The sequence below is a fragment of the Rhea pennata genome, chromosome 2 (genome assembly GCF_028389875.1).
Source record: "Rhea pennata isolate bPtePen1 chromosome 2, bPtePen1.pri, whole genome shotgun sequence".
NCBI classification, from domain to species: domain Eukaryota; kingdom Metazoa; phylum Chordata; class Aves; order Rheiformes; family Rheidae; genus Rhea; species Rhea pennata.
The window spans coordinates 18,096,905-18,121,214 of record NC_084664.1 but is presented as its reverse complement, the minus strand read 5'-3'; the positions used below and the strand labels follow the sequence as shown (position 1 = coordinate 18,121,214).

Sequence of the window (24,310 nt, the reverse complement as noted above, 5' to 3'; positions counted from 1 at the left end):
ACAATAGCTTCTGAAAAGGTGCTCAGTGTGGGAATTCTGGTAAAGTGGAGCTCTACCTTGGCACTACCGCTCACAGAGCCCTATATATAGTAAGTATTGCCTCATTACATAGAGTGGTGTTTTAACATTCATCTACAGGAATATCATTAGAGAGACAGCCAGGTATAGTCATATCTTGATAGAAGAGACATGTAGGAAACACATCAATAGATAACAGAACTTTTATATAAGAGTCTATGTTTAGAAAAAGAAAGATAGAAAAATAATTCAGAATAACTGGCATGTTTGAAAAATGACAGAGAAGCTGTTGTCATAGAAATCATTGTGAAGAAACAGAAAAGTAAAAAAGCTTTGAGTTATAAAAATCACGAACAAATGCTTTTTCAATAACTTCATCAATATAGGTATATGTACATCTACCAATCTATATAATCTACATCTATATCAATAAAAATTAATAGCAACAATATAGTGCTCAATTCCAAATAGGAAACACTGCTTGCAAAGGATGCTAAGCATATGTAGTGCTTCTAAGGTGCTCTCACTTTTCAGAGATTCAGTTTTTCAAATGATATGTAGAAGGATATATATTTGTGGTAGAAAGAAGAAACAAAAGATGTAATAAATATGGATGTGAATTAGAAATGGAATATGTTACTGCACAAGTGTTAAGGCTAAAAGTATGCTTAGTCTTTTAGAGAACTATTTCAGAGACCTTGTATGAGAAACAAAGCCTTCCTCATTTTACCACAGGTCAGTGGTACCAATTCACTGAAGATGAGTAACAGATTATACTCGCTATTTTATCTCTCTTTAGAAGATGATGTGAAATAAATGAACAGCTCAGTCTTCTGTGCACAGCTGATCCACACAGCTACTATTCACAAATGGCACTTTTTGTTGGCAGTCCGAGCAGAGAATCTAAGGATTACATTGGCACAGAGCATAAAATACGCTCTCAGTCCAAAAGATTGTCTCCCAAGAACAGCAGAAGTACCTCATAGTGGAGAAGAGCTACAACTACCTGTCCTGTTCACAGCCTATCAATAGAAGATTGCTGTTTCCTGCATGGTCAGATTGGCATTTTCAGTATGCTTTATTTGGGAATAGGAGCATCTACCCTACGAGGAACGGCTGCGAGAGCTGGGCCTCTTCAGCCTGGGGAAGAGAAGACTGAGGGGGGATCTTATCAGTGTGTACAAGCACCTGAAGGGAGGGTGTCAAGGGGACGGGGACAAACTCTTTTCAGTTGTCCCGTGTGACAGGACAAGAGGCAAAGGGCAGAAATTGAAGCACAGGAAGTTCTGCCTGAACGTGAGGGGGAATTTCTTCCCTGTGAGAGGGACAGAGCACTGGACCAGGTTGCCCAGAGAGGTTGTGGAGTCTCCTTCTCTGGAGATCTTCAAGGCCCGCCTGGACGCAACCCTGTCTAACATGCTCTAGGTGACCCTGCTGAGCAGGGGGTTTGGACTAGATGATCTCCAGAGGTCCCTTCCAACCTTACTGATTCTATGATTCTATGAAATAAAATAAGCACTGTAAAGGCAAAACAGAATGCAATAATGAGCACTAGATGGAAGCCTACTGATATGTTAAAAAATAGATACATCAATAATTTAAAGCATTTAAAAGAGGGAAGTAGAGAGAGTGTAACTGGAAAATACCACAGTATCGCTGACAATCATTCAAACGTAAAAATTATATGTAAGTATATAGGTAAAAAAATATTATTTTAAATATTTTCTCACCTTAGCATTTTCAATGCAAGGACAAATAGCCCAAGCTGCACTTGCTTGAACATCTGGATTAGGATTTTTCAACAATGACCATAACAAACGAACTCCATCTAGACGGTCAATTATCCTATTGCAGAAACAGACAAAAAAAAAAAAAGGTAATAAATTATGGAGTAGGCAATATTAAATTTTAACCTAAATCTGTTTGGAAGCATTTTTAAAATATTGGTATGATTTTCTTTAACATATTGTTTTGTTTCATATAAGTGCTTGCATTTTTCTGTCAGCTAATTGCTACCAGCATTTTCTGTAAAAACTGTTTATTATCACAAATTACTCCGAACAATTGATGCAAAATCAAAATAGGTCTTCTAACTAAATCTCATGAATATTGTTTACCTTTTCCTCCATACTGTGATTTAAAATGCTAATAAAAGAAAAAATAAACTGCTTCATAACCAGGACTCATGTAAACCTAAAAACAAGCATGTGACTTTTTAATGAGCTGCATGCAAAGTGAAATCTGAATTCAAGCATACTGGCTTCTTTCATATAGTGACAAATATTTTCCAAAACAAACATTTATGCCAAAATCTATGTACTTAACTTTTTATTCAGACTATGTTTAATGTATTTACCTTACTGTATGACATATTTTAAAGTCCTATGTTTCTAATCTAGCATTAGGAATTAAAATGGTTACACCACAGTGCATCCTTTGTTGGGCCTGAATAACTTGTAACTTGTTTCCCATGTGTTCCTTACCAACCGGACTAACATTGAATACTGTGTTCTAATTGCTTAAACACACTGTAATCAAAGTACCTTCAGGACTAGCTGAAAAATGAATTATCATCAGAATCATCTCTACACCATCTGCCTTATGTTTATATATCAATCAGCACTGGGGATCACAACTTCACATTCGGGTCCAGTGAATACTTTAAACGGAAAGGAAGGCCAAACAAAGCTTAATATCCTTTACAAACATGTTGTTTTTTTTTTTCCAAAAAGATATGCTAAACTCAAAGCAGATGAGCTGAAGATAAAGAAAAAGAAAGTATACCTTGTTTTTCTAAACACAAAAGTAAAAGTTCAATTGTATACAGTTATTCTACATTTTTAATTGTAAATACAGTATAAGATAAATAGAATACAGATTACTCTTTAGAAAATCACATAAAACATCTAATTTGTGTTCACTACATATAAGTTTGCCAAGATATTTTTAACTAATTATAAAATCAGCTCTGTATGTAATCCTGCCATCATCTGTAGAAAAAAATTTAAAAACATGCACTGTCTAAAATAATGAAGGACTTCACTCACAACACTGTTATGCAGACTACATGAACAGTTATGTTTTCAAAACAGTATCTTTTGCACAAAGCTATGGTTAAGCTGAAACACTGTAAGTTTTTAAAGACCTGCTAATTATAATACAGCTTGTTTTAATTACTTAGCTCCAGATCAGATGCAAGAAGATTATCATTCAAAAAACAGATTCAGAAATCTTAATGTAACAAAACATAACAGCATGATCACACACTATGCAATTACATATATATGTCCATATAGTAACGATAACTTAAGGAAAAGCTTCAGAACAAGCTTTTAAATCTCTCCAAGCTCCCAAAACACTTAAGCAATTTCAATATTACTTTCCTGTCATTTCAGAAAGCAAAAGGAATTTTTTTCTCTTATCCTGGACATAATTAATAAAGGATCCATGAATCTTTCTTCTAGTCAAGTAGAGCACTAACTATTTAGCAACATGAAGTACTCCTGAGAGGAGCTAAATATAAATGACCCAACTCCAACCAGTACATAAAAATCAAGAGATAGAAGCCAAACACTGAGCTCAGATTTTTCCAACATGCTAAAGAAAACAAACTCTAGGCTGATTCACCTTTCTTTCTATTTTTTCAAAGCTTCCTTTTCAATTTGAGGTTTACTTTCATTTTCTTTTCGGTTTTCTTGTCTTCTCTTCAGCTTCTCACACTGTACTCTCTTCATAGTATAGTTCACTTTCTAAATAAAGGTTTTGGCTTTGGTTTCAAGACCAGAAAGAGGCTTAGACCCAACAGAATATCTCAGAATATCTCAAAGTATGGTCCTCAGTCCTTTTAACATGTACAAAAACAACTCAAAACCTGCATGGACTAAACAAATAAATCTCTCAATTATGTTGTTCATCACTGATTCCTTCCTTCTCTCAGTTACACAAGATTAACCTAAATGAAAAGAACTCCAGTACAAGAATGATGCTCTTTAATTCTCATCCTGGAAAAGTTAGAGTTATTTTTTCACCATACAAGTACAAACCCTTTTATTTTCATCTTGCTGAGGAAATATATTTGCCTATTATTAAAGAAAGTATTGATAAACAAGTGACTAAATCCCTTCTCAATTCAAATTTTTCTCTTTCTCTTGTTTCACTGAATAAGGCAGGAGATGAAGAAATTGCATGTCAGAGAGTTTTCTATTCAAACTAGCATATCTGCAATAAAAGCAAAACAAACGCTAAAATAAATGGCCCTGAAAAGTGGTTCCTCTACAGAAGTGCTTAGAACTTCATTTCCTTTCTATATAGAAATTCTTTTTTATAATATGGACAAAAATATGCATTCTTTTAATTTTCTATGTGAATAAACAAAGAAAGATCTAAAAATAGGCCTGTAATCTTGAAATTTTCAGCTCTTATGGCATCACTCTAAATAATATTCTCATTTGCTTGTATAGCTTTTACATCTCATTTTCTTCTCAATGTTTATTATAACATTATTGCATCACTTATAACATTATATAACATATACAGCATATAACATTATCTGCTGTAGTAAAGCTATCTACCACAATAAATACAAGCAAGCATACTTTAAAATTTTTGGTTGGCATTCAGTTCTTTATTGATTCAAAGCTAAGTACGCTCATCACCCCTGTGGCTAAAGTTACTTAAATGACACATCTTGACATTATAAAGACAAAATTAAACTAAAATTAAACCTGTATTAAGCAACTACTCATGAGATTGTTAAAGAACATCTTTTAATGAAGATGCAAAATGAAGATGCATTTTCTTTGAAAGCTTAGGCAAATCTATTGTAATATTTAATTGATATAAAGAATCATAGAGTCATAGAATTGGTAAGGTTAGAAGGGATCTCTGGAGATCATCTAGTCCAACCCTCAAAGCAAGTGGCGCGTATGGGGATTGAATACAGGAGCTTGGCATTATTAGCACCACACTAACCCACTGAGCTAAACCTAACCCCCACTATTTAATAAAGTGTACATATATAACTACTTATGGAACAATTGAACTGCATACATTTAGTCTACTGAATTTAAAATATATAAGACTATTAAGAATCAAAAATTTAAGAAGTATGAAAGTTACCCAAAGTTAAAATTTAAATTTAAATTGCTGTCTGTTGCTTTACCATAAGAGCTTAACAATGTATAAATATGCAGAGTTCAGAATCAACAGCCTGGATTTTGAACAGTTGTGTAGATACACATTATAACAATGTATGGGTATACATTAATATAGCTGAGGTGCCTGGCAACAGACACGGACCAAGATGGCCAAAGATGCCAAGATGGTATCTTCTAGTTCAAAGCTCTAGGCCTTGCGCAGACTGTGCCTATTGCTCACTGATACGAGTTATAACATCATGAAAATTATTCTCCTTCAGAAGTAGTTGAAGGCAGTTAGAAATAGTGGGAGTGAAGCAGTATCATGCACTGGCCAGACCTGACAAAGGGAGGCGAGAAGCTGCCCAGCTATTACTGCCTGATGTTTCTGACACCACTGTAACAAAAGCGTAATTGTGAGGTCTCTGAGTAAAACACCTTTTGGGTACCCATACAAAATAGCTTATGTATGGTGCATACAGAATATGTATTATGGGTAAATAATTTCAATGTAGGCAAATAATTTCAATGTAACTAAATCCATTTTCAGATTACTGAAGTATCTAAGACAGCTGCTGCACAGGCTCATCTTACAATAAACCGATATTTGCCCTTTGACAGGGCAGATAATTTAACATATTTTTTTTGAATGATTTTAGCTGTTTATTTATCGTGAATAGTTGTTAAATAAAGACTTTTCATGTTATTTTCTTTAAGAACCTTCAAGGTCATTGTCATATGTCTGTGCAAGGCCAAGGTCAAAATTCTAGAAATGCACACTGATTTTTTTTTACATTTTAAGCTAACAAAAATGTTAATCTGAAATAGTATATCTCTTTCAAACAATTTAATATTGAACATTTCCAGTAGAAACATCAAATTGAATTCCTTAAACACACATGCATGCACAAAGTCTAGACATCTGTTTGTCATATCTATGATCTTTTTTGATACATTGGTATTTGCCAGACCTTTTGAGAAGCCTAGCTTTATTGCCTGCCAATTTAGACCACAAATACAAATGTAAACAAACAAAGCTATACTGATTCTATACTGTGCTCGCTGGTAAGATTACAGGGTTTAATCCTGGCAGAATGTAATCCTGTCCTTTTTGAAACCACAATTTAGCATGTTTCTTAAAACTTTCACTAGTTATTGCAGATTGCTTTGATAAGTAGTATTATGTACCAATGACTCAAACTCCATCTGTTTGGCTAAAATAATTGTACATTTTAGTTTGTAAGATTCTAAACCCTCAGTTTTGAATGCTAGATATGAATCCTGCAGATTTCCAAACGAAAAAGGCAAATGAATCTAATGAACGTTAAAGAACAAACACTAGTCTTCTGGATTTAGTAAGAGAAGACAGAATAAAGGGGAAAAAGTTCCTCAACGGGACAAGCATACAAAAAGTTGTCTAGAAACAGCCCTATCAAAAACCTTGCAGCAGACTGAGTATGGAGAATAACTTCCTCCATACTCTGATAGGGATTAGCGATAGGGACTATCCCCTAGCCATAGGGATTCAGTCAGCTGAACTAGGAAGACCAGAAATGAGAAAGTATCAAACTGCAATTAGCCTTACAGGCTACAAGTACCTTTGCTTTGTTTTTCTCTAGAAGAGAAACTGGGCACATCTCCACATAACACTAAGAAAGTTCAGTCACATAGTTACCCTGTTTTAAGAAAAGCCAATTTCGTTTTTGGTTGACATTCTCTCATGGCTGTATGATTCACTCTTTATTTTACATAGGTCAAGAAAGTCATTAAAAATCATTTAATTTCTTAAAGTTGCCTTAAAGCAAAGGCTTGGTGCAGAAAAGTAACACTGTTGACCTTCCACTCCGTAAAAGTTAAAGAGTCAACTGGAAACATCACAGAGTTATAACATATAAAAGACACTGAGGAGATCTAGAGTCACCTATGTCTATCTACTACTCTTCTCTCTTTGTCAATGCAGGCTTTGTTTGAGCAATACATGATAAATGTTCATTTTTTCCCTCGGAAGTGAGTTCTACTATTGCATAAACCCCCACTCTTAGGTGTTTTTTTTTCATAATCTGTAATAACATGTTATTTTCTTTTTAATTTCATTCTCTTCATTACATACCCTTGAATCCTTCGTAGAAACTACATGAGCTCCCCTCTCAAGCAGTCTGTGTAGTTTTAGAAATAGTAATAACAATTATTTAAGAAGTACATATATCTATTACTCCAAATATAAGCACATTACAAAACAGAAGACTGCTCTAATGAATGGTTAGTCTGTAAGCCACACTTTACTAAACATATGCAGCTAACGAAGTGGGAAAATATATTTGAAAATGCTCAGACCTTACTGAGGGCAAGCTACTCCCTTGCAATTCTCCTGCTTTGTTCTGGGCTTCTATTACATATCAAAGTCAAGGACAGCAGAATCCAGAAGAATCACCATAGTTTTTTAGAGTTTCTCTAATGGTGCTAAAGTAAAATAATAACTCCTTAAACATTGCTTGTCCTTACCAGATGGCAAATAAAAGAAGCCACCAGAACTGCCAGCCAAATTTGTCAGGACAAAAACTAATAGTAGGGAACAACAGGTCTCCTAGAACCTGTCTGAAACCATTCTATGAAATAAAATAAGCGATAGGGATTCAGTCAGCTGAACTAGGAAGACCAGAAATGAGAAAGTATCAAACTGCAATTAGCCTTACAGGCTACAAGTAGCTTTGCTTTGCTTTTCTCTAGAAGAGAAACTGGGCATGTCTCCACATCCTTGTTAAGACTGGAAAAACGCTGTAAGGAGCTGAGAACCTTATAAGAGCTCAAATTGAGTTTCTCAGGTTTATTTCAGGATAGTTACTGATAACTATTATCATAACTAAGCAACTGATGCAATTTCAAGGAAAAAAAAAGGCATAAGGTGTACAGGGAAATGAGATGATAGAGCTATGCATCACCTTCTCATGAAACTGAAGTTATTAATGCAATGGACAGACAAATGTTTTCAGGTACTTTTCTACCACCTGAGTCATGTAGACTTAACACTCTTAACTTGCACTTAAGACTCCTAACACTCTGAAAAGGTTAAATAAGGTAATGACATGGATATTGGAACTGCTGACAGGAGAAATACTTGAGCTGTTTTAACATCATGTGACAGGAATATCTTGCAGTGTGAGAGCTCATCAAAAGATTACAACATTAATCTGTATTTTTTAAGATGAGGACATAAACACTGGAAGAGAGGTTTTTGTTTTTGTTTTTTTTTTTTTTTTTTTTGCTATCATAAAGCTGTAATAGTATTTTTAAGTATAAATTTGTACATATTTCTGTATGTGGAATATTAAAATAAGTTACTTTTGTTATGTTATTTCCCTTTAGGATGCAGTATGATAAAAAAAAGGCTTGGAACTTAAGCGTCTTAGTATGTAGCTTTCAAATCCTGGAATTTTCGTATCATTACTTATAAATTGAGCAATGAAATATCAATGTTTCTTAATGTTAAAAAAAAAAAGAAATGCAAAATCCTCAAAACAAAAACCTTAAAGTAGAAAATACGAAAAAGTGACAAAATACCTATCAAAAGAATTGATTATTCCTAGAGCAAAAATGATGCCTAGATGCTACATTCCACATACGTTCTCTTGCAATAACAGCAAAAATTTCAGCTTTTGACAGTTGAAAGGAATTCAATCACTGTGCTTTTTCAAATTGCAAGCCATTAATAGCCTCTTAAATTTTGTGATGGGCTTTTTAGCATTCTACTGATCTCTAGACTTACTACGTTACTATCAATAGTTTCATAAAATTGATTATTGCTTCTTATTATAGTATCATCAGATTACTGACACTGCAGAGTCTGTATAAATCCATATCAATTCTAAATTTTGAATCAACCACAAATTCATTAAATATATGCTTTTGAGGCAAGATTCTCCATGCTTTCTTTTCAAACTTGGTGTTACAGTTAAAGAAACAGACTGGTTTCCCAAAACATACTGCACTCATTTTCAAGTTATTAAAATACAGGCCAAATAACACTCAAATTTTATTTCTGAAGAGAGATAAGAAGTGTTCTATAAATCTTCCTCCTCATTCCACATGGAAGCCTCTTCTCACTGTGTTCTAGAACTCAAGCTCCAGTCAAATTACTGGGTCAGGACAAGGATTGAAGTACAAACTTTCCTTTGCAGAACAGTTCTTCATCTCTAAATCCACATGCTCATACAGCACATTCCAATGCTGACCAAACAGTTTTAACTCTTTCCAATGTGGACAGCAGCAAATCCATATTCAAAAGGTTAGGGGGAAGCCAGCCTCTGCTGGCACCATGAGATTTACTACTTAGTTTTTTTCCAGAGGAACTGAAAGGAACCAGGGGAACATCTGAATCCCACTTTGATTGAAATATATTTTGCACATTACTGAAAATAGCTATGTTTGTTAACTAGCACTTAGTTCTATCATTTTTGTTTCCTCTTTAGTTATCTGTACAAAATGATTGAAAGTGGTAGATCTTTCCCTGAGAAGTTGCAAAATCCTCCTTTTCATACTTAGCAACTGAACAATAGAAATTTTGATAGATTTGAAATTCAACAAGGTGCATCAAGATACATCAAAACTGCAGCAGGACCACTGTTCTGCAGTCTCACTTAAAGGATCAATGATAACATATCAAAAAGAAGAGCTATTACATTATCTAACTCTATAGTCATTATCTGACTTTTGAAGCAACTTCATTGATTTCCATTCCTCTCTCTACTTAAGGGATTTAAACACAATCTATGAAAATGCTGTTTTAGTCAAATTCTAATATCAGTCCAAAGACAAATTTCTCATACTTTTCCCCCTTTACTTTAAGGTAAGATATGTAGCTCATCTGATAGCATACATAGATACCTTGCAAAAAGAACAGAATTTAGAAAGTCTAATAGGTACACTAGTTCATTGAAGTTGCTAAACGCTCCCCATTTAAAAAAAAAAAAACATATTTTCAACTCTGTAATTTTGCTTGACTACAACCATTCAGATCAACTTTCTTTTTGGTAGCCCTATTGGGTAAAGCTAAGGGGATAATTCTGACAAGGATCTAGGGTTTAGAAGCAGATATAAGAAAGATCAGGCAAATAGATTGAGACAAAAAGCCAACATACACCCTCTAGAAAATTCAAAGAATCCAGGCTTCTCATGTCTCACCTTTCCTGATTTCAGCAAACATCTGTGAACAGCTACAGAGTGTTAGCCCACATCAAGAATGACAATAGGTTGCTGACAGAAGCACCACTGCTGCAACTAACAGTCTTCCATTAATTGGAGACCGTTAGAAACAAAATTAAATGTTTCAGCCTCACTAAAGACTCTAATAGGTGTCCATGAGTCCACACAGAAGATGTACTTTTCTGCATTTTTTTTTAAGTTGGAACACAGTGCACATATCTACATTACAAGATTGCTACTAAGGTGGCAAATCATGCAATCAAAATAAGGCATGTCAAAATAAGGTTGCCCAAGCAATTTTGAGTCAGCCCTCTTCTGCTTATGTCCTATAATATAGTTTTATAATAGCATTATCATATCCCTTATTATTCTACTCTAGAAGAACCCAGTCAGTGTATGGGATAGAAATATTATGGAGATAAGTCAGGACTGTCTTTTCTTTTATGCAGCTATCAACTTCTGCCCTGTCTCCATCCCTTCTGCCTCACCTCCATCTCTGGAAAGGTGACGGAACAGCTCATCCTGGATGTCATCTCCAAGCATATGGAGGAAAAGGTGGTGATCAGGAGTAGTCAACATGGATTCACCAAGGGGAAATCATGCTTAGCAAACCTGATAGCCTCTTATGATGGAATGGCTGGCTGGGTAGGTGAGAGGAGAGCAGTGAATGTTGTCTACCTTGACTTCATCAAGACTTTCAACACTGTCTCCCGTAACCTTCTCATAGGTAAGCTCAGGAAGCATGGGTTAGATGAGTGGAGAGTGAGATGGATTGAGAACTGGCTGAATGGCAGAGCTCAGAGGGTTGTCATCAGTGGCGCAGGGTCCAGCTGGAGGCCTGTAGCTAGTGGTGTCCCCCAAGGGTCACTACTGGGGCCAGTCTTGTTCAGCTTATTCATCAATGACCTAGATGTAGGGACAGAGTGCCTCCTCAGCAAGTTTATTGATGATATTAAATTGGGAGGAGTGGCTGATTCAGCAGAGGGCTATTCTGCCATTCAGAGAGATCTGGACAGGCTGGAGAGCTGTGCAGAGAGGAACCTCATGAGGTTCAACAAGAACAAGTGCAGGGTCCTGCACCTAGGGAGAAATAACCCTATGCAGCACTACAGGCTGGGGGCTGACCTCCTCAGCTCTGCAGAGAAGGACCTGGAAATTTTGGTAGACAACAAGTTGACCATGAGAAAGCAATGTGCTCTTGTAGCCAAGAAGGCCAATGGTTCATTGGGGTGCGTTAGGAGGAGTGTCGTCAGCAGGTCAAAGGAGGTGATCCTGCCCCTCTACTCAGCCTTGTTTAGGCCACATCTTGAGTAGTGTGTCCAGTTCTGAGCTCCCCAGTATGAGAGAGACATGCAGCTATGGAAGACAGTCTAGCGTAGGGCTACAAAGACGATGGGAGGGCAGGAGCATTTGCCCTATGAGGAACGGTTGTGAGAGCTGAGCCTCTAGCCTGGGGAAGAGAAGACTGAGGGGGGATCATATCAATGTGTATAAGTACCTGAAGGGAGGGTGTCAAGAGGATGGGGACAGCCTCTTTTCAATGGTGCCAGGTGACAGGACAAGAGGCAACATACACAAACAAAATGACAGGAAGTTCCACCTGAATATAAGGAAGAAATTCTTTACTGTGAGAGTGACAGAGCACTGGAACAGATTGCCCAAAGAGGTTGTGGAGTCTCCTTCTCTGGAGATATTCAAGGCCTGCCTGGATGCAATTCTGTCCAATATGGATCACATGCTCGAGCAAGGGGTTTGGACTAGATGATCTCCAGAGGTCCCTTCCAACCTTAACCCTTCTGTAATGCTGTAATCTGATAGTATTTATTGACCAGGAAGAAGAAAGAGGGATTTTGCAAATGAAGAAGGATTTTATCTGGGCATCTGAATCCTGATTAGTTAATTGTATTTGATTGCAGACTTTCCTACAGAGTTGTTGTATGCCAAACAAGTCATTAAGCTCCAGGATAGCAGCCATAAGACTGCTCTAAGTTACACCAGGAGAAGCAATGTTGGCGAAACAATCAAGTCTTTGTATGCTTGGGATGTGGTCAGATCACATAGCTGTGCAGTGGAAAACCAGTGCTACAACTAACTAAACCCATAGTTGCCATGAACAATGTCCCTTGGGTGTTCCACTTTGTAAAGAATGTGGGAGAGTTTGGTCGTATTACTTACTTTCCACATAAAATACGAGTTCACCTAATATTTTTGGTTAAAACCTTCAGAAAATGTTTACAGAAAGAGTATGAACCCGCACAGTACTTTCTAAAAAGACTACATATTGCTTTAGTCCCAAATTCTGTATTTGGCACAAAGCGGTACTGTAACTGTTTGTCTTTGGTGACTTGCTTATCCGAAAAAGGAGGAGAGAAATTTTGGATGAGGCACTACAATTTCAACTACTGCTGTACTGGTCTGAGGGTAAAGAGAAGGAAGATGAATGGATGGCCTTTTTTTTTTTTTTTTTTTTGAAAATCAAATATTGAAATCATTTAAACATGTGAGTAGTTCCATTGACATCAATGTTTAAGCTGAGCATTGTTTAAACATTTTGCTGGATCAGGATCAAAATTCTGCCCACCTGGCTGAATCATGCCATCTTCCAGTGCTACAACTCTGAACTTCCATTGACACAATGCTTCAGGTAAATGTCTCAGTCTTACTACTACTACTACTACTTTCTCTGTAATAGTTTTTTTGTAGTTGTTAAAAGTACATTATACTCCTGGACTAAAATCTTGCCTGTTTGTTTTTTTCTAGATGTTGCAAACCTTCAATAGAAATTTTTTCCATATGAACCTAATTTGAGATTTGATTCCTTCATCCACTCTTGGCAAACTCTTTAGAATTTCCTCCCAAACAACCTATGCTCTCTTCTCCTTAAAAACAAGATGGACTTTGTTTGATCACAATTTTAGCAGCAATTTGTGTTATTTTTGGTGCTCATACTGACCACATTCCAGTATGAAGCTATCCATACTGGGTATTATAAGTGATAGTGCTGTGTACTGGAGTATGTCTGAGGTTTTATAAATGTCAATTTATATTTATTGGCATTTAAATTTCTCAGTTGATTATGATGCTAATTCTCTTAGGTTAATACATTACTGTAAAGGCTAATGTTTAGTATTCTTCATTTGAAATATGTGGTGAAGGTGATTTCATTTATATATGCTTTCATTCTACATGGCTAACTGTTCGTATAACCCATGTTTACAGCTGTGTACCATCTAGCCTTTTGCCACTGGGTGACAGCCAAAGCATGAAAACAAAAGCCCTATTCAGGAAAAGAATTCCCTACACTGCTATATGAATATCAAGTGAATTATGCAAATCAGAACAGGAGGGGCTTAATAAAACTCTCTTTCTGACCTTCCTTACATATAAGGAAGGAAATATGCCCAGAATCTTGAGGTAAATATCCCTGTAAGGGAACAGTAAGCACAGTAAATGCCGACCTGAATATTTTACTGGAACACTTAATCATAAAATTGAAAGGTTTCTGTCAGCCAAGCAAATCTACATCACAAAACTAAAGAGAGCAACAACTCTCTCAGTAAAAAGACAGCCTTTTCCTTTGGTTTTGTGAAAGAACAGGAGGGGAGAAAAGGGTCAAAAAGAAAAAGTCTGAGTTCAGAAAAGGAATAATGAAGAAAGACAGAAAAGACAAAATACAAACCATATTCTAATTTTAAAAACTTTCACAACGGTAAATGCACATTTTTCTTTTGGAATTATTTTCTGTAATCTAGACTATTATCTATGATTTGAGAACAGTAAAAGGAGGAGAAGGAAAAACAGATCCTCATCATACATACTTTAAAATGGTGCTCTGTAACTCTGAATCTTAGCTTCAATTAAAATCAATTTATTACAGGCTTATCCGATTTTCCAGAATCACACGGATTTGGAACTGTTGCATTCTATATATTTTATTAATTAAATATCTATTTTGCTATATAGCACATTTTACAGTAGGACATAACTAACCCACACAGCTTGTGGAAAACAAAGGTAAAATATCCATTAAACTCACATTAGAATTGAGGAAAGTAAAGCCTACTAATATGTTTAACAGGAAATTAAGTCCATTATTAATTCTGATGAATTCATATTAGTATGCTAGATAATCCATCAAAATCCATCAAAAGCCTAAAACACTGCAAATGGGAAATTTCTTTTCAAACACCCGTAGTTACCCCAAAGTAACTAATCTGTGAATTCAATGCCATATCTGATTGCAAAGATATCTGCTTATAATTCATTGTAAGAAACTGTCTTCACATTAGAACTCTGAATATTGTCCTCCCCAAATTATCTGCTGAAATTGCTCAGATTATTTTCTTGCAACATTTCAAATGCAGTGAGTATGAAGAGCTTACATCATATTTTCAGGTTCTGTTGCACAAGCTCCCACTGCTTTGGTGACGTTCACAAGAAGTGCCCGATCAGTTCCAGTAAGCAACTTCACTAGAGGCGGTATTCCACCACATTTACGGATAATAGCTCGATTTATTGGCTCTTGGCAACATTCTCCCAACGCTCCAACAACATTTACAAGGACTTCTTCAGGCTGATCAGTGAGCAGTTCTACCAAAGCTTCTAAGGCTTTATATTCCTGAAATCTAAATGACAGCAATAGAAACAAAGTTATTATTTTCCATATGTTACTGTTGTAATGTTTAATTTTGTAAGTAAATTATATTGTTCAAGAAATCACAATACCTGTGATTATGAAAAGTTATGTTCTTGAAAGTGTTATGTTCAACATAATTTTTTATTCTTTTTGTTTTAAATATACTTCTCAAGGAATCAGAAAAGTATACGAGGGCTGTTTAAAACTTAACACATGGATGCAATAACTATAAAAGCTGAAAATGCACTGAAAGACTATAACAAATAGAGTGGCATCCTAATTTCCACCGCTCTTTCCTGCCATGTTAACAATGAGTTGGAGTAGTAGTATAGTAGTATTTCAGCACCTCCTTCAGCTCTCTATAGCTACAGGATCATTCTTCCTTTTCACTGAATGTTAGCCTTTAGTGGATTTGTCCTGACAACTAGCTAGGTATAGAAGTTACTGTTCTCATGGTCACACAGATAGTTCTAGTAAATTTCTATTGTATGATCTTATCATACAATCAATAAAATTAATATTGAAATTCTGGGAGGCCTGTTTGCTTTTGCAGATCTCATCCTATAAACATGCTAAACCTCAAAAGTTTATCTGTCAGATCAGGACTTTAGTCCTCAGTACTGGGGTCATCTTACTTCAGGTTTTGTTCAGAATTCAGAGGTTTCTTAACAAGTACATACTGTATCTTCCTTCTGTACATTTTCTGTGATATACCATGACAATTTGACTTGGAATATCAAACTGTATATTACCTAATAATTATGCTTTGACTTACATCTTTGTGTAAATACATATACTTTCTCCCCTAAAGAGATCATTTCTTTGAGGGTAGAGTTCTTACTTGTGCTTCCCTCATGGACCCTAGCTTCTGTAAATGTGAACAAGAGCTATAATTACTCTGGATTTTCCAGGAATTGGCTATACCTATGATTTTTCTTTCATATTAAAAAAATTGTATTGTTGAGATTTAGATAACCAAATTAGAAATATTTAATAAAAGTTAATCTTTCTGAGTTGATTCATTAGGATGACAATGCAATTAATGTAACTGATAAATAAGTAACCTTAATTTTTCATAATTCAGGCTTTTGCTTTGCAAAAAACATCTATCTCTCTGTTCCTTGCAGTTTGGATGTGTCCCTAAAAATTTTATTCAAGAGAAAACGTTAACGGCAAAAGAAATATTAACAAATTTCAAACGCGTCAATAAAAAAAATAAAGTTTTCATTTTCTTAGATGAACTTCATCTATGTTGCAGATCGACTGTTTCACAGATGGAATAACGTGGGCTGGCTCTGCCATAGGCAGGCTACTCTCTGACAGAGTTGTTGGCTCGGGCCATCTTGTGTCCAGAAGCAGTACGGCTGCTTGCACACAAAGTGGAATCCGAGCTAGTCGGGCCCAGGCGCCTATGTCAGCTCCGTGCTGAAGGCAGCACTGCATCTCAGCGATATTCTTCAGGTACAGGAAGCACTGAAGAAAATAGCTGGAAGATAACTGAGTGGCTCTGAGGAATCAGCAGGGTTTGTTATTTCTAGCTCCATGCCAGAGTCAAGCTTGTCCCTCCAGATATGCTTTCATGTATTTGTATTATTTTCCCTCCCCTTTCTGTAGTGTCCTCCCATCCTGAGTTTGGATAGGGTTTACAGCTTCAGACTCAGCACTAGAATATACATGAATTCAGTTGAAGTCTGGAACTGCATCTGGCTAGTAACCTTCCTGGAGCTTCAAGCACTTGCCAAAGATATCTTAATAGCCCAGGAAAAATCTGTTTGCATTTGGCCAGAATTATTGGCTACAGCTAAACTAATAAATAAAACAGGCAAGGGCTCATTCTCTAGCCCTGAGGACAAGAGGCACAACATAGCATCCATATGGCTAAAACCTCTTATCCTCACAATACAGGGTGGCCTCACCCATTCTGCCTAATGGGAACAAGCTGTTGCCTTGTGCTGTTCCCAAGCAGTGTCTGGGCATTGTCTGGGAGCCTGCTAGCCAAAGCGTATAAGGGACTGTGCTAACAGCTAAACAGTATGGATGATCATGACATAGTGCCTGACTCAAGCTTTGGCCTTGTCTAGTTTACTTGTATAGGCAGAGCCATTCACTCCACCTCACCGCTGACTGTTCCAGAACCAGAATGCTTCTGTGCAGATACCAAAGCTCAGAGAAAAGGGGGATATGTACTTCTGAAAAGTGGTGTGTTACTGTGCAGCCAGGAATGCAAAAAGCAGGGGCCAGACGTCGAGTATGTAAAGACCATGGCTCTGTATACCAAAAATTTGGGAATTCATTTAGCAGAGTAAAAAGCCAGACTTGAAACTCTGATTTTTGGAATTCTTTCTGATTTTTATCCAGTGTCTATTTAACATATCAGCGTGTCTAGCAATATATACCAAAACTGGGGCTGCAAGAAGAGTATTTACGTATTTACTTCTTACTAGTTTTCCTTCCAGCCTATGAATCTTGCATTCCTCTGTACTGAGCTGCATAACTTCAGCAAAAAGCCTAACACATACTCCAGTGATGCAGGCATTTTCTTGAGAGAGGGCACACAAATCTGAGGAATGAATTTGAATTGAGGGAGCCTAGTGCTCTTAGTTGTTAAGCTATTCCATGAAAGGTGAACACTGATAACTCCTGCTGTCACATCCTCAGACAATGACTCCAGGCTCTTATAGCAAGTGGATGTAGATACCTATGGTAGAATTCACTCATTTAGAAGCTGTGTGTCCAGGTTACGCTACTTGTCTCAGCTCCTTCTGTAGTCAGACAGCAGTATCTCCAGAGGCTATATATCCTAGCCTCCAGTATATCTCTAAAATAAGTGGACCTAGCGTATTTTAGCTATCTACTCTAAAATGATACAATTTTCTCTATCTATAGATTATAAACAGTACCTAAATATGTATCTAAAATTTTGAAGTTAGGTGTGCTGAATATTCTCCCTACTGTGGAGCCATGATTCAGGTTTCTAAGGTACAGAGAGCAAATGGGGATATTAGATACGCACACAAGTCAAACATTTTCTATATGCTAGTGTATCTCCTTGCTCAGTTTCCTATATCTTAACTATTCTTTACAGGCAGCAGTTCTCACCCTTGACTCTTAAGATTCTAGGAACATTGTCTCCACTGTACCTGATGAGGTCAGGTGGCAGTCTTTAGGCACTACACCACCTAGGATGATTACAAGGCACGTTTCTGCAGACTCATGACCAAACAAACAAACAAACAAACAAAAACAAATAGGCCCATAAATTCATAAATTCAAAACATGATAACATATCAAATATTTGAAAAATTAAATTGTTACTTTGACACATTTTCTCCACTGATTGCACATTTCCAGATTGCTCCTGTCACAGCTGCTAAAAGTTCCTTATTTTGAGAGTTACCAAGCAAAACACACAGTGGTTGTAGGCCTCCATGCTGTCTAACCAGGTCACGTGTTTCTTTATCTTCGGCACACTATGAAACAAATTAAATACACATACTATTCAAAGTGTAGAAGAGAGTGTTTTCAAAAGCTAGATGTATTATGTTGCAACTATTCAAAACTAATACAGAAGAAAATAAAAATTGCTTATTAAAATAGTTGAAAAATGTGATCTACTCACTAGGAGATTTCTGACAGTGAAGCGCTACCACACATGCTGCAATGTTTATACTGTCACTTTGTTCACCTTGTGCACAAATAAACAGCAAACAAAACGTGCAGCTCCTTGCACAGCATGCCCCACCCTTCTCCACCAGTTACCTGTGCAATTCAGGACTTGCACACAACAGACTAATTCAATGAGGAAATGATCTGCAATATTAAATGTACAGCTAAAAGACTCTCACAAAATTTTAGCCACAGACTGTCAACAATTTCTGCAAAGTAGTTTCTCCCACATTAGAGAAATAGTAAAACTGAGAAATGTTAATTCTAAGTGACAAGAATATTAAAACAAAGTGCTAATTCCCCCCTCTGATCTACTGATTAAAACAATACAATTACCTTAAATATGGCACTTGCACAATGCATCTGTAGCTCCTCATATTCACTACTCAAATTTTTCACAAGGTCCGCAATCATTCCTTCTGTTCTTATTGCAATTCTGTAACTTTGCTAAAAAGATAAATTCCATCTTTTTAATTTCTGTATTTTAGTAGTTAAAAACACTAGTCACAGTAATAGTGAAGTACTATAATTTTCGGCTCTGACTTTGTGAAGCCCTGCACTTAATTTTCAGCAAAAGCATTCTAGATTGCCTTGAATATACGACTGATGTTCTCAGAGTTAATCATACGCATAAAATCTCTGTAGGGCTGTGATCTTAAAACCAGCAGTACAATCAGATGCTGCAGTGCTCACTTTGTAGGAAAAAATTCTTAAACAATCTAGATTTGATTCTTAAACAATCTAGAATACACTGAAGGGTGCTCAGGAGCTCACATGTTTCTTTACCTTCTGCACAGTAAACAATAAATAAAATATTTAAGTTACTCAAAATGTAAAAACATTCTTTATATGTTCAGAATCAGAGAAGAAACAGATGCTCCAGAACACGGTCAACAAGTATCCTTCATTTCGTCTAAAGCCAGTAGCCAAAACAATAGATCAGTTCCTAGAACAAGGTTGAAAACCTGTTCCTAGCATTAAAATTTGGTCACTGATCTTTTCTTCCAAATTGTAACCCACAGGCATTGTAGCTGGAATCATTACTTAAGAGATGGGAAATGTCTGTATATGAGATTCATTTAGCCTTCCCCAAAAAATGCATCCAAATCTGAGCAGATAACCCCCTTAACATGGATTTTTCTCCTTGCCCTGAACTCCCTGTTTGTTTGACAGAGACTACTGAAGCTAAAATTTCTCACATGTTTGTCTTCATGGGGCCTGTATACTTCAAGAATGTATTTTTGAAGACACCAAGTGTTTCATAGTGCAAAATCCTTTGAAAAATCATGTCTTACATGTCTCAAATTAGCCACAAAATTTAATGCATATTTCTGAGCTTAGGTGCAATGTGCTTGAGTTTCAAATATGTTTCCAAAAATAAGGAAATGTTCACTCATCTTAGCTGGCTATGGTAAAAATAATTGTGTTCATATTTAAAAAAATGGATATCCTGTTGTAGCAGTCTGTAGAGAAATCACCTATTTCGGTTCTTTTTGAAACTGATCAGACACTGTCTTTCCCAGTTCACAAGGACAACCTAATCCGCCTTGCCTTGCGCTGCATTGGGTCATCTCGGCCCCCGCACTAGATTAGCTTCATACAATTTAAACTTACTAACTAACCAGAAAAAGGCATCTGAAGTTGCCAAATTTAATTTCTCAAGAATGATTAAAAATATGGCAGAAATTTTAGTTTCTAAAGGCCAAGAGTTGTTTGTGGAAGAAAATATACAAAAATTTTTTCATTTTGGCATTTGGAATAAAAAATTAAGGGGGCTTTATTTTATCACAAGCTTCTTAAAACAATTGCTACTGCACCCTAGCATCTACACTTCTGAATTCAAACTTCCTGATTTGGACAGTCCTGGACAGTTTGTTTTTAAATGGTAGGCAAAGGTAACATTTCTTTTACTGACCAATTATTTTTATGATTAGAAATTACGTGGTTGTATGTGTTTACTTACCTCTGAGGCACATTCTTGTAGTGTCCCCACCACTGGGGTTAAGATGTTTACATGTGAACACTTGAGCCACTTAGCTAATAATGGAATGCTACCAGCCTTAAGAATTACTTCTTTATTTTTGGTGCTTTTGCTGCAGCTCCAAAGTGCCAAAGCCCCACAGCGTGCTATTTCAAAATCTTTGGCTTGGTGTGGTGCTAGAGTGGTTGATCCCACTGAGATACATTCCAACAGCCCAACCTAACAAAAGAAATTAAAAAAAATAATAATATACAGGGAAGCTGCACATAGCAAGCACTATCTGAAGATACTATCTGAAGAGTCAGGTATATAACAAATGACCTACTCTTAGGAAAAAATATGCATGTGGAAGAGGTACTGATTTTAATATCTTCTTACCAATCTCTTGATCCCTCCATGTTGCCTTACTATCCGTCGGGCTCGTTTAAATCTCGCAACATTAGCAATTGTCTCAGCTGCCAAACATTTTAGATCTTTATCTGGAGAGTCAAGTATTTTCACCATGATCTGTAATCCTCCAAGATCTGCAATAGCATGCCTGATCAGTGAATTCTGACTGATTTCCTTCAGGATTTTTAAAGAACCAATCTAAATAATGGAAAATAATAGACATTAAATATTATTTAAGAATACAAAAATAGTAACATTATTTAAAATGTAAAAATTGTCTAAAACGTTTTGTCTTTTAATTTGAATCAGAAGGAAATAAGAAAACTGAAAATCAGAAATTGGATTTTTATACTACAAAGTCATTCAAATTAAGAAAATACAGAAAACATATCAATTTACTTTACATAATCTTGAAAACTGAGAAAATATTCTAATAGCAAAATCATATTCACTGCTCTATTTGACAAAGCCACTTACCTGACATTTAATTTCTTCTGTATCAAGTAAATTAATTAACACTTCAAGACCTCCAACATCTCTGATGGCCAGCTGGCAAGTTTCTTGAGCCAGATTGAAATCTCTCATTGAACACAATGCAATTACAGTAGCTGTTGGATTGCCTCCCTAAAATAAAGCAAATCATCAATATGTAAAACATTTAATATAAAACTTAATCTCTTCTACTAGCACTAACAAAACTACTACTAAAGGAGAAACCTGTTAGATTATTTTTATTCTATGGTATTAAATTTAACACGAACACAATAAGAAATGGAATTACAATAAAGTCTGGAAATGGCATAAAGACTGAGGCAAAAGCAAACACTGCAGATGACAAATGACTAACAAGGCCTGCTGTGAATGGATTGGTAAGTCAGGCAGAGTCAAGTACTGTGAGTTCTGGTATAAGTGCTTGCAGATAGCAAGAGAACACACAAAGGATATTTCAGAAGATTTGTCCAAAACTGAAGTGACTGCAGAAATGCCTATTAAAAAAAGTGACAAAACGAGTAATAACAAATTACCATTATTAATGGTATTCACCCAAGTGTTACTACACAGGAAATCAAGGCTAAAATAGTTGATTCAGTACAAGTGGCCTGTATCCTCTGACTTCCAACTACTCTGCAGCCTAAGTACTAGACAAGTGACAAATGTCTTGCCAACTTTGAAAAGAGTTCCGGGGGTAATGCAAGCCCTGTTATGTGCCTGTGTTTGACAAATTAGTACATGGTAATAAAGAACAGAATTAGTAGACATCTAGTTAAATATGATATTTGGAATTGTGTGATATAACTGTAGAGTCAGCATGGATCTGTTAAAAGAAGCATTACAAAACCTGCCAAGCCCTTGAACTGTGGTGATCTAGCTGATGAAGTCTAATTGATCCAATAAGGCTTTTTGTCAAAGTCCCTCACTGGTAGCTTTGAAAGAAACTAAGCCACTGTGTTACAAGAGGGAAGGTTGTGGCATGGACTGGAAAAATGATTAAAGGATAGGAAACTGAGGATAAAAACTAATGGTCTGTTCTGTCAATAAGGGGTGGTGATCAGTGAAGCTCCACAGATGTATGTTGAAAGCTGTGCTATTTGACACACTCATAAACACGCTGGAAATGGAAGAACTAGTTAGGCGACAAATTTTGCTGATGAAGCTATATCATCCAAGACCAGCTGGGACAAATTGCTGAAGAACCTTCTAAGACTAAGAGACAGGGCAATAAAGTAGCAAATGAGAAGTGATATACATCAGGGGGGAAAAAAATGACTCCATAGATGAAAAGATGAGTTTTCAGCTCATCATTAACAATGAGGAAAGGTATCTTGGGGTTAGCATAGATAGCAATCAAAAAAACAAATGGAATATTAAGAGGTACTTGGGAAAAATAGTGAACAGATAATGTCATTGTACCCCTGTACAAATCCGTGGTTCACACACACCTTAAAAACTTCATGCAATTCTGGACCCTCAGTTTCCGAAAGGATATTGTAGCACTGGAGAAGTTCCAGAGAAGAGCAGCAAAAATAATCCAAGGCTTAAGTCTAGAAAAGAGATGACTAAGGGGATATGATAGAGGTCTACAACGTTAGGGATGGTACACAGGGGGAAAAGATAGGGATTGATTGTTCACTGTCTCTTTTAATATAATCTTTTTTAATAATGAGATATAGAAGGAGTAAGGTTTAAAATAAGTAAGAGGATCTGTCCCTTCAAAGAAGAGATAATATGCTAGTAGAACTCCTTGTGAAAGGATTTTATGAAAGCTAAAAGTTGACAAGAGTTTAAGAAGAGACTGAAAGAGTTTAAGAAGAATCTCCTGATGACTATGAAAAACGTAAATATCCCATTCAATTTTCAACTCCCTGAGCTAAAAGCAGGTGGGGTCTGGGAGAGTATGAGAGAGAATTATGTTTACCCTGATTTTACTTTTCCCTGAGCATTCATTTAAGATCCTGGGTTTCTTCTGCCTTGGTAGAATATAAACACGAGGACATTATGCAGTCAAGTTTCCCACATTTGTGGAAATCAGAAGTCAGGAAATCTGAAGTGCAAGAGATGAGCCTTAGCCACAGAAAACTTCCTTCCTAATCATCATGACTTTCCTCCTGTCAGGATACTGGGTTACACTTACTTTTGATCTGGTCCAATATATTTTATTTTATTTCCAAATTTAAGGTCATAAATAAAGAAATAAAGAAAACAGTATATACCTCAATATAGGAGTTCTATCCTTGGAATCAGAGCACGTAAAATGATTTGAGATCTTGAACATGAATTTGAGATTACAGTGTAACATTTGACTAGAAGAATGAAGTTTTGGATGTGTAAATGATAGTACTGAATAGAAACACAGATGTTATTTCTTCTTAAGCATTTGTGCATCTCCTACTAAAATTCTGCGTCTAATTTTCCTTTCTATAGTTTTCTAAGTAGAGTGAAAAAATGAAGACAATTTAGAGAAGAGAAATAAGAATGATAAAAAGACCAAAAAATAGCTTCATGAAGACAGACATGGGAAGCACTATTTAGTTTTCAAAAAGTAAGTTAAGGTATGATTTATTCATAGTGGAATAAGTAACAGCTATGAGGAATAGGAATGTGATCACAGAGAGCTCTACAATCTAGCACAGAGGTATGATGGCTTGAAGTTAAATGTACGCAAATTTAGATGGGGAGTAAGCTGCAAGTTTTCCATTGGGTGGTTAGTTATCATTTGGAACAAATTACTTAGAGGGATAAGAGCAGTGGAAAGTTTTTACTCAAGATTGGATGTTTTCTAAAATA

General features: G+C 36.1%; 1 protein-coding gene across 2 annotated transcripts in view; it reads right to left on the bottom strand.

Annotated features, from left to right (window-relative positions):
- Positions 1 to 24,310, bottom strand: part of ODAD2 (outer dynein arm docking complex subunit 2) — a 93,837-nt gene that overhangs the window by 38,012 nt on the left and 31,515 nt on the right. For both annotated transcript variants that reach the window (XM_062567679.1, XM_062567680.1), the window contains exons 10-16: positions 21,503 to 21,649; positions 21,014 to 21,223; positions 20,618 to 20,854; positions 18,991 to 19,101; positions 18,304 to 18,458; positions 14,735 to 14,977; positions 1,749 to 1,863 (exon numbers count right to left, since the gene is read on the bottom strand). In XM_062567679.1, coding sequence (XP_062423663.1) covers positions 1,749 to 1,863; positions 14,735 to 14,977; positions 18,304 to 18,458; positions 18,991 to 19,101; positions 20,618 to 20,854; positions 21,014 to 21,223; positions 21,503 to 21,649 — 1,218 coding nt within the window. The remainder of the gene's footprint in view (positions 1 to 1,748; positions 1,864 to 14,734; positions 14,978 to 18,303; positions 18,459 to 18,990; positions 19,102 to 20,617; positions 20,855 to 21,013; positions 21,224 to 21,502; positions 21,650 to 24,310) is intronic.